At 40.4% G+C, this 10,709-nt stretch overlaps 1 protein-coding gene across 2 annotated transcripts; it reads left to right on the top strand.

Annotated features, from left to right (window-relative positions):
• Positions 1–72: 72 nt before the first annotated feature.
• Positions 73–10,699, top strand: LRRC57 (leucine rich repeat containing 57). 2 transcript variants are annotated; one of them, XM_079965177.1, is made up of 7 exons: positions 73–230; positions 2,432–2,612; positions 3,199–3,334; positions 3,908–4,176; positions 5,513–5,698; positions 6,242–6,324; positions 10,428–10,699. In XM_079965177.1, the coding sequence occupies exons 2-6, from the start codon at positions 2,529–2,531 to the stop codon at positions 6,281–6,283; spliced, it is 717 nt and encodes a 238-aa protein (XP_079821303.1). In that variant the 5' UTR covers positions 73–230; positions 2,432–2,528; the 3' UTR covers positions 6,284–6,324; positions 10,428–10,699. The 2 variants fall into 2 exon arrangements, with proteins under 2 accessions (XP_079821303.1, XP_079821302.1); XM_079965176.1 differs by lacking the exon at positions 10,428–10,699 and having other exon boundaries at positions 6,242–7,139.
• The last annotated feature ends 10 nt before the right edge of the window (positions 10,700–10,709 follow it).

The following is a 10,709-nucleotide window of genomic DNA, read 5'->3' as shown; positions in this document are numbered from 1 at the left end:
TTGTTGGCGGAAGTGAACCCGGCCGTGTGGGTAATGTCCACCCCCGGAGAACCTCCACCTCAAGCTTATTCCGGGCAGAGGCTTCGCCATTATTCACGTTAGGCGACGGGGTTGTGCTGTCATCCGGGGCTTGCGATTCGCCGTGGGGGATTAAAAACAGTGCGGCTGGCGTTTCTGGTGCTGCGTGTGCTTGTTGCTAGGATGCGAAGCGGCGGCGAGCGTAGTTACAGGTAAGACAAGCTCAGGTGCTTGTCCACCTCTTTAGGTCGTTCTCCCGAGAAAGCCCCTGGTTCCCGTCCTCCTTCCTCGGAGGGAAATCGGACTAGGGCAGCAGGGATGAGATCCCTCCGTTTATAGCCTGTGCATCTTTACCTAAAAGTAGCTGCACCTGGGAAGTAAAAACTCAGCTAAACTGTGTGGCAGCGCATCTGGGCAGCCCACTACAATGCGTTTCTACTCGGAAGTAAGTCCTGTTTGAATGCGATGGTTCCTGTCCCAAGCCAGTATCCTGAAGCTTGCAGCCTAGTCGCATTGAGTTCAGTGTGGCTGACTTCTCTGAGTAAAGATAAACTTGGGCTCTTTCCCTCTAACGTAGGTCAACTTGGACAACGCCCATCTTAGATAAATATGCTGCTTTGTTTTCCCCTCTCCACCCATAGTCCGCCTGGGTTGTATCCAAGTACTCGGAGTAGACCCATTGAAATTAGTGTTAGTCATGTCTATTAATTTCAGTGGGCTTACTCTGAGCATCGCCTGCGATGGATACAGCCTCTTCGCTGGATAGAGATGGCATATTGTTTGATAGCCATATGTGGAGGTGAAAAGTTAGGCAGAGTGTTGTTGTTTTCAGTTCCACCAGCTGAGATGGAGGAAGATGGGGCAGCTGGGTTTCATCTTGTCCTCTTTATTTAGATCAGAACTGTCTTCACCTACCCACAGCCTCTCTTCCCAGCTTCAACTGAGAGGAGTGAGGAGGTGGCATGGAGAGCAGGCAAAAGCTGGTTCAGGGGAACTGAGATGCATTGTTTAAATACTGTTATTGAGTGAATAAGGATTTTGTTATACGCATATACCAGTACTTGGGTGGTGCAGAAAAGAAACAGTGTTGACATTGGGAAGTTAAAAATCCATAGGCCTTTGCGATTCCTATAGCCGTGGAACCTAAACTTGAATCAATTATGTGAGCTCAAATCTGCAGCCTTTGTTTGCAGTATTGTATTCTGCAGAATAGTTGGGAGTGAAGAAAGCAAAATGTGGAACCATTGAGGGGTTAAATATTTTATGGTATCTTCTGCTAACATCTATGCTTTTGATCCTTTAAGAATGTGAATATATTAATCTCTGTTACTCATCAGTTGATAATCTAGAATTTTCAGGAATAAATATCAAAACTGTTTACAAAGAAATCTTTTTCTGTGCTGGTTCATTAGTTTAATAGTTTGTGAGCTTGGTTGAGGGATATGTGCTAGAACCTGTTGTGCAAGTACCTTTCCACCATCCTATGTGACTGCTGGTATTTCTTTGTGGCCCCGTTCACACGACAGGGTAAGCTAACTATGACTTACCTGGACTGTGCAAGCGCACAGGCTCTGGGAGAGGAGCTTGTAGCTACTTTACTCCAGGCGCTTTTTGCTTAGCTAAACCAAAGTTTGACTTAACATGTTGTCCAAAACTGAACTTGTGGTTAAGATTTCTCCTCAATAACCTGAGCCAAGCTGTTTGTTTTTTTTACTGTGTACTAGTTTTTTTTAACAATTGTCAATTCTGTCTTGTTCTTAATGGATTTGTAAGTTGCTTTGAGACATTTTCTTGTGAAGAACAATGAATAAATCTAATACTCAAGAAGTAAGCCCCTGTGAATGTGACATATTCCCTAGTTTGCATATGCTGAGCCTAGGGTAGACTATAAATAAGTTCTCATGGCTTCTAACATTATAAAGCTTGTTACTGGATGGGCCTGCCTGCCTGATTACATAACCTACTTAGTAGAGCTTTTTCTACAAGGCCGAATAAATTACAGTAAAAACCTGGGCATGTCTACTGAGAAATACGTCCCATTGAGTTCAGTGGGATTTACTCCCAGACAGGTGCATGTAGGATTGCAGCCTTAATCTTCTTGGACTATGAGCATCAACATGCAGACCTGGAAACAAATTGTTTTCAGTACAGCTTAAAACACATTCAGTATTGCAGTCTTTGTCTAAATCTTTGTCCTACGTACTGCATATGCCCAAATTTCCATATAGTTCTTTTTCATTAACTGTCCAGCTCACCCTCTATGTCATGATGATCGCATCAACTTACGCTTGATTTCTTATCCCCTGAGAAATAGGCCCGAGTGCTTTTCTTTTCTTGTAAAGATGATTGCGCTGCTGGGAAAAAGTGACTGATAATCCTGTATCATAAGTGTTATAAATTTACCTTTTAATAGAACATAAACTTATGTTGTCTAATGTGGCGTGAATGAAAGTGATTCAGCTGGACTTGTGCTACACACATTTGTTAGCATCTGATACAAGAGCAGGAGGATGGGAAACAGTGCCTTAAAAGCGCATTTGGAGACAGCACAGAAAACGGGAGTATTCCAGCTGACAGGAAAAGGCCTTTCTGAGGTAAAAACCTATATCATAAACATGTGCCACAAATGCTTTTATACTGCATAATGCAAGAGACAGAGAGAAATATTTGTGCTTTGAAGAGTTTTTAAATTTTTTAAATCATTTTTTGATATGTTAGTGGGATAAGAAGCATAGAAATGTCAGTTGAATGGGTTCTAATTAATGTATCTTATCCTAGCTATAAAAATAAAAGCTATTGGGTTTAGTGAGGCTTATTCACCAGTAAATGTGTTTTGGATTACAACTTTAGATCATTGCTACTCAGGTGAGATAGGATGGGAGCATATAAGATTTTGCATTGCTTATGCTACCTGTCGTAGTGGACATGACATACTGTGATAAATAATTACAAAATTTTTGTGTAATATGTGGTTTAATTCTCAATTTTGGAGGATATTCCCAAGTTAAATTGTCCCTCCAGTCTTTTCACACCATTTATAGTTTTGTAATTCTGTCTTGCAACCTTATAAACCTAAAAAGCTCCTTGCCTGCACCTTTTATTATCTTATCTACCCACATATACTTAATGCAGTTTGTGTCGTTCTGGAATTTTCACATGATTTCTGAATTGCTTTTTCAGTTTCCCGAAGATCTGCAGAAGCTTGCAAGTAACCTCAGAACAATAGATTTGTCGAACAATAAGATTGAGGTCCTACCACCACTAATGGGGAAATTCTCTGTGTTGAAGAGCCTTGCTTTAAATCACAACAAGCTGAGTAAGACTTCTTAAATAACTCATCAACTTGCTGAAATAAATTCAGTGGGACTTAGTGACAGGAAAATATATATTTAGGATTGCAGCCTATATTACCACAAGTTTAATTCCATCATTTTCTTTCTCTGAGTATCTCTGTTTAATAGAGATAACTCAATACAATGGTTAAAAGCTTTGCAGTTTAGTAGATGATGCTGTAAAGCTTGCAAATACAGATTTGTCACCATTGCGATTCCAGGTTGCTAAGATACTAAAAATTATCTCATCTTATTGAAATGCTCGTGACTTGTGAACCAAGCACTTAACTTGAAAAATTGCCTTTAACCATGCCCTACCTCTCCTCCTTCATTTTTCCACAAACAGCTAGAGTTCCAAAGAGAAGGTAGAGCCTGCACACTAATTCAGGCAATTGTAGCTTATCCATTATATATCTTCATGTATTGTAAGATAAAATGTTGACTATATCCTAACACAATGGGGTGCTGTATGATTCCACAACAGTGACCTTTATACTATAATTGTTCTTTCCTCTGAACAACTTGATTTTATTTGTTTATATATATATTTTTGCTAGCTGCGCTACCTGAAGAGCTGTGCAAGCTGAAAAAATTAGAGGCTTTGCATCTGAACGGCAACCAGCTGACGCAGTTACCGGCTGCCTTTGGACAACTTTCGGCATTGAAGACCCTGAGTCTTTCTGGAAACAAGCTCCGAACTGTACCTGTCCAGCTCTGCAGCCTTCGTCACCTAGATGTGGTGGATCTCTCCAGAAATCAGATCCAGAGTGTGCCAGATACAGTTGGGGATTTGCAGGCCATTGAACTAAACTTGAATCAAAACCAGGTCTGGAAACTAGTTTTTGTAGGTGTATATCATTCAGGAGGAAAGAGCTTCTCAAAGCACAAGCGTCACTTAAAATTCTACTGAAATGGGGATCTCACTTAGAGCTGCAAGCAAAATTTAACATATTCCTTTTGTTTTGTTTGCCCCATGGGAAACCTGCTAGGTTATTCTCTATTTTGTAACACAATTTTCCATTTGTTGAGAAGAACGTTGAGAAGAACGTTTATGCTTTGAACATCATGTCTTTCTTCAACTAGTCTTCATTCCATTCCATTCCATTAAAACAATACACCAGTGAAGTTACATTCAAACCTTGTACAAGTGGAAGACAGCTCATGCAGCTGAACCTTCTGTTCCCCCTCTTTTCCCCTGTAGCCTCCAAAAAGCCTTTTTAGAGGGTTAAAGGGGGACTGATTGAATATTGGATGCTATATTTAATGAAGCTACAGTGGGAGGGAGGAAATAACCTGAAATCTAGCCTGGGTGATTCCCCCCCTTCGCATACACACAGAGCATAGCGCACAATGTTCTGTAGAGAGGCTTTTGGGGATGGTGCAGGAAAGAGAAGGAAGAGGAACACAAAGCTGTTTGTACAACACGGTTCACCCCATTGGAGGCAGTTCTATAGGGAAAATAGATTGCTTGAAGTTATGGAGTTGTTGTTTTTTGGTTGGTATTATAGGGCTTGGATTTGCATATTGTGCAAGCTGAAACGACAGTGCTATTACCATAATTTTATGCATGCATGTCTTAAAATGCATTGAAATTTTTGTAACACTTTTTTTTTAACAAGATCACACCAAAGCACTGAATTGCTGCTAGCCAGGATGGACAAACATAGCCATCATGTTCAATCAGATGTTTTCAGATCAAGCCCCATCCCCTCAGCATTGATAATATAAAGATACCTTAGAAATGGGGAACTACAAAATTCATGGCCCTGTGATGTTCATAACTAAGTACTCAAACTCAGTGTTGGAATGTTTCATTGTAATTCTCTGTGTTAGTTCCTGCAGTGAGTCCATCCTAGCTACCCAGTCAATTTCCCAGTAGTTTTGTGTATCTGCATTTTGAGCATTCTTGCCTCTGACTATTGAGGCTGAGCATTGTAATCATGGCTAGTAGCCATTGATCACTTTATCCTCCATGAGTTTGTCCAATCCTCTCTTAAAGTCACCCAAGTTAGTGGCCATTACTGCCTACTGTGAGAGCAAGTTCCATAGTTTTAACTATGAGCTGCATGAAGATAGGATTTCTCTTATCTGTCCTGAATGTTCCAACTTAGCAGTGGCAGAGCAATAACTTTTTCCCCCTTTCCCTGTTTGATGCACGATAGATCTCCCAGATCTCCTCACAGATATCTTACTGTCCACGCCTCAAGGTCCTGCGTCTGGAAGAAAACTGTTTAGAACTAAGCATGCTTCCTCAGAGTATTCTCAGCGATTCTCAGATCTCTCTGCTTGCTGTAGAGGGCAATCTCTTTGAAATCAAGAAACTTCGAGAATTGGATGGCTATGACAAGGTCTGTACTGTTCTCTCCCCTCCCTCACCCTGCTGTAAACCAATAGGCTTGGGGAAAAATAAGGCTTCCATTGATGAATGAAATCAGGGGGAAATGTTTGACTAGCGTCTTGTCCCTCATTGAATCCTAATCTCTCCTACTTCCAAGACTTCTGTCAGATAGTAACATTGTACAGTTACATTCAGTTAGGAATACTACAATTCTGCTCTGAATCTGAAGAGAGTTGTTTCAATCAATTACTTAATACTATTTTACTTTTAAATTTTCTAATTCATTTGTCCAGCGCAGAACAGGAGTTTGTAGCTAACCAGTTATTTTTCTGAGTAGACCCAACTGAAGAGACCAAAGTTAGTCATGTCAATTAGTATCAGTTGGCCTGCTCTGATTTTGGATGAACAATGGCTACAACCCATGATCTTGAATTGGTTCAGTATAAGAAACTGCTGGATAGGAAACATTCTTGAGGATCTCTCATTTATCTTTCTTTATCTTGCATTTATTCCACCCAAACTCCTAATTTTATCATCATCTTTTTTTTTTAAGTACATGGAGAGATTCACAGCCACGAAGAAAAAATTTGCCTGATGGATTGCTACCGGTCTTATTTCATGAAGGAGAGACAAGAGGTGTGATGCACATAGCTTATATGCTGCTAAGTCTTTTCAGGAGAAGGAAATTCAAGGCTTTAACTGCAAGAGAACTTTGAACTGGTTGAATATGTTGTTTTTAAGGCCACAAAGTGAAACCAGGAATTGGTGAAACTTATCTTGTACGTTACGCTTTACACCTTTGCAGCTAACAAGGCACTTCTGCTTATGTGATTCTCCATCTTCAGGGATCATTATGTTGTAAGAAGAAAAATGTTGTAGAACTCACTTGGGCTGCAGAGGTTTTATTACAGATGTTGGCAGCCTTATATAAAATACGGAGTACATGGAGATAACACTAAGGGGAACATTTGCCAAGGAGTACACTGAGGTTCTGTAACAGGATTAACTCTAGAATGCAAAGTCATCTCTTTGCATTAAATGTTTTATAGTGTAGAGGAGACTGGTATTTTTAAAAAATAAATAAAAATCATGTACATTTGAAAGCACAAGTAATTGGGCTGATAGTAGCTCAATGTGTCTAATCAAAAATAGTTGTCCTAGCTTCATCTCATGTTCACCTCCCCTTGAATGGCTTGTCTTCCATTTGATGGTGTAATGCCCTCTAGTTCACCTGAGCATGCTAAATGAATGAAATACAGGTTCATAATGTCTACACTGTATTTGAGGGAGGAGGGAGCTGACACCTTTGCACTCTGTGTTCATGGCAGGAGCAAACTTAAAGGGGATGATCACCTTATTACTGCCTTATACAAAGCACCCAGGAGGACCTAAAATATGCAACTTTCTTGAATAACTTGTATATTTTTATTAAAAAGATATTGCATCCACAACTGTCTTAAGCTTTTTGGCACCTTTTGACAAACTTCAGTTAATATATAAATTCACATCATGTAATCTGAATAGTAAAGAATAAATATGCACAGCTAAAATTGTTCCTGTAAAATACATTGCTCCTTATGAACTATTTAAAATAAAATACCTAGGAAAAAAAGCAGTACAGTATAATTCATCTTTCTATATAGTGTGTGGCTGTCAAGATCAATATGCATGCCTGTCGCTACTGGTGGCTGCTTTGGGTGTGATTGAAGGAACAACATATATTCTTTTTTTTTGTAACTTGGATTTAATTGCTGGGGAAGGAGTTCATAGTTTGAGTTTAAAGGCTGTGTAAAGAATACAGCCTTTAAGTCATACCTATACCCATATACTGGGACGCGGGTGGCGCTGTGGGTAAAACCTCAGTGCCTAGGACTTGCCGATCGCATGGTCGGCGGTTCGAATCCCCACGGTGGGGTGAGCTCCCGTCTTTCGGTCCCAGCTCCTGCCCACCTAGCAGTTCGAAAGCACCCCTAAGTGCAAGTAGATAAATAGGTACCGCTTTATAGCGGGAAGGTAAACGGCGTTTCCGTGTGCTGCGCTGGTGCCAGCTCGCCAGAGCAGCTTCGTCACGCTGGCCACGTGACCCGGAAGTGTCTCCGGACAGGGAGATGGGCGCACAACCCTAGCGTTGGACACGACTGGCCCGTACGGGCAGGGGTACCTTTACCTTTACTATACCCATATACAGTCATACCTCGGGTTACGTGTTTTCGGGTTGCAGACCGCACCAAACCCAGAAGTACCGGAATGGGTTACTTCCAGGTTTTGGTGCTCACGCATGCGCAGAAGCGCAAAATGACAACATGCGTGTGCGCAGACGCAGTGCTGTGGGTTGCGAACGTGCCTCCCGCACGGATCATGTTTGCAACCCGAGGTATGACTGTACTCTTGCCTCCCACCCCCAGTTCTTGCACATACAGTTCCATGTAGTACAAAAAACACATCAGTTGAGTCTAAATTTCAGGGAGATGCGTGTGACTTGGAAGTTGCCATTTGAAAACCTAAGTGGTCTTGCAAAAGTACTCTGAGAATGTGCTGTTTCACATGTTAAGCTCACTTAACTGATTGTTTTTGTTTCCTACCTTGGGTCAGTCACTAACTCTCAGCTAACCTACTTCACATAGCTGTTGTAAAGATCTAGAAAGTGATATAAAATGACTGCAAAATCAGACGATGAGTGCTCGTATCATATGTACCAAAATTTGAGTGCAAAGTTGGGCAGATGTATTTGTTAAAGCTAACCTTATCAGGTACCTTACCACTCACCCTTATTATGCAATGCTAAGTAAACCTGATTTGAGAACCTTTATGCACATTAAGCGTATATTCTCCCCCTTCCCCAACCATGTTTATCTTCTACTAGTTAGTGAGGAGTAGGGATCAAACAAGTATGCAGGAGAAAAGATTTTATTAGAAAAGACTATATGGATCAACTGTTCCATTTTGGGGAGAACAGCAACTTGGGAGAGTTCTGGCAAGATTAAGCCACCCCCACAAAACTAAAGAATTGTACACAGCCAGTGTGACACTAAATTCTTAGAAATTCCTCAGAAACTTGACAAACTTCAGGGGTTATGCTACGACACAAATATATGGAAAGGAGAATATCTGAGGCTTGAGTTTCTCCTAATACTTGAAGGCATCTATACTTCCTCTTCTGCCACATAAAATATAGGTTGATTTAGAAACGGTTGCCGCAGCAGCAGCAAAAAGCATTCAGTGGAAGTCTGTTTTGATGAGTTCTCAGATGAGAAAATCACATGTAGCTTATTCTCTCTAAAGTAGGCAACAAGGTAGTACTAAGTTTGATTTTCAATGCTAGTTAGCATTACATGTGTTTTTGAAAGAGACAGGCAATGCAGGCAACCATAATTTATTCAGTCCAGCAAGTAGAAACCTGAGGCATTCGCTTAATTACAGCTTAAAATGGGCAATCTAGAAAGCAGAAAATAAGGTATAGTTTGATGTAGAGCACTATGCAGTTAAAAGCTATTTAAGAATTATAACACAAGAAATTATGCTATCCACATCCAAGTACTTTTTCACACTGCTGTAGAGTTTCCACAGAGGCTAGTGAACACATGTGCATTAGACAGCCACATTTTTACTTCATCTGTGATGGTAGCCTGGTAAATCAGAAATTAACAGTAACAGTTATTATAGCACTTGAATGTTCACCATTTTATTTCCATAGACTAGTAAGGTTTAGTGTGCGAACTGCCATTTCCAGCTTTGAGGATTGTATGTTTCACTATTACTAACACAAGTAAACAAACCGACAGTGATGTGCGCAGTTTCTACCCTACAGAGCTAGAATTACCACCTCACCCTTGTTGACAGGAGGTTACATGGAAGACTGAGCTTTGTCTTATTATAAAAAAAAATATGGCTCAGTTGGAATTAATATGCAGAGTGGCAGAAAAATGAGGTATCCTCTTGTCATCTATGGGAAGTGACAATACAATGAGCCAATTTGTTTTAAGCTCTTGTCTGGCAAGACTTAAAAGACTACTGCAGCAACCGCCACAAGGCACTGCTATTTACTGGGCAGTCTTTTTAGAAAGAAAAAGCACTCAGAAACCGTCTACATGAACTTTTTTTTTCTTCTATGGAAGGGTTGGGAACTACGCTCCACCCTCAAATTATGATCAGTTTATAATTTTTACATATGATAAAAAATACTCAGCTTAAACATATAGCAGCACAAAGCACTAAGTCCATATCTCTTTAGAAAACAAAATGATTCCAATGCTGTTTGGTGAACTCTTAATTAGAAGAGTGAACTAAAAGTTTCTTGAGAATCCTTGGAATTGTAACATTTTTCATTGAACCAGTCCTATAAGAAAGCTAAATCAAGCACCTTCATCCTGAAACAGAAATGAACTGAAGGTTATATGCTAAGTACTCACTACAGAAGGCCTGCACAACTTGCAACCCATCAAATTAAATGTAGTCTAGAAGCCATGAATGGCAGTTCCTTATGGGCTCCAAGCTTTGCTACCCGCTTCAGGATTACACAAAAGGCTTAGTTCACAAGGGCCTAGCAAGGCACAACGCATAGTTGATGGTGTACATTCAAGCTTGAGGGATCACAATTTGTAGAGCAGGCATAACCTACAGCCAAGCCACAGCTTTAAAGTTTGTAAAATAAATACAAGTTCAGTCTCATGATAAGAAAGATAGAAGCAGCAAAGCTATGTTTCAATACTGACTTCAGTCTTTCACATGCTGTATTTCAGTACAGGTTTGAAGCTTGAATACGCATATGGTTCCAACTAAAAGACGAGACAACTATTTTGTAATGAGTTGCTGAAGAAAACCAGGTGAGCACACAACTGTAGTCAATTCAAAACAATTTAAAGAACGGAGTTTTATCAAGCCACAGCAGATGCGGAGTCACTGTAACAACCATAGCTTTTGTTCTCATTGGAAACTAGATTGTGCCCTGCTTTGGATGTATCTCTAGAAATCCTGTAAGTGTTTTGCTCCGAATAAATATCTCAAGATGCTGGTCGCCAGAT

The sequence above is a fragment of the Podarcis cretensis genome, assembly GCF_951804945.1.
Source record: "Podarcis cretensis genome assembly, chromosome: 1".
Lineage (NCBI taxonomy): Eukaryota > Metazoa > Chordata > Lepidosauria > Squamata > Lacertidae > Podarcis > Podarcis cretensis.
The sequence above is the reverse complement of the archived record's forward strand: the minus strand, read 5'-3'. Positions and strand labels throughout refer to the sequence as shown.

Excerpts from the sequence above, each read along its gene's own strand:
- LRRC57 (XM_079965177.1), top strand. The coding sequence starts at position 2,529 with ATGGGAAACAGTGCCTTAAAAGCGCATTTGGAGACAGCACAGAAAACG. Across the intron at positions 2,613-3,198 it reads CAGGAAAAGGCCTTTCTGAG|TTTCCCGAAGATCTGCAGAA; the intron begins GTAAAAACCTAT and ends TTGCTTTTTCAG. Across the intron at positions 3,335-3,907 it reads TTTAAATCACAACAAGCTGA|CTGCGCTACCTGAAGAGCTG; the intron begins GTAAGACTTCTT and ends TATTTTTGCTAG.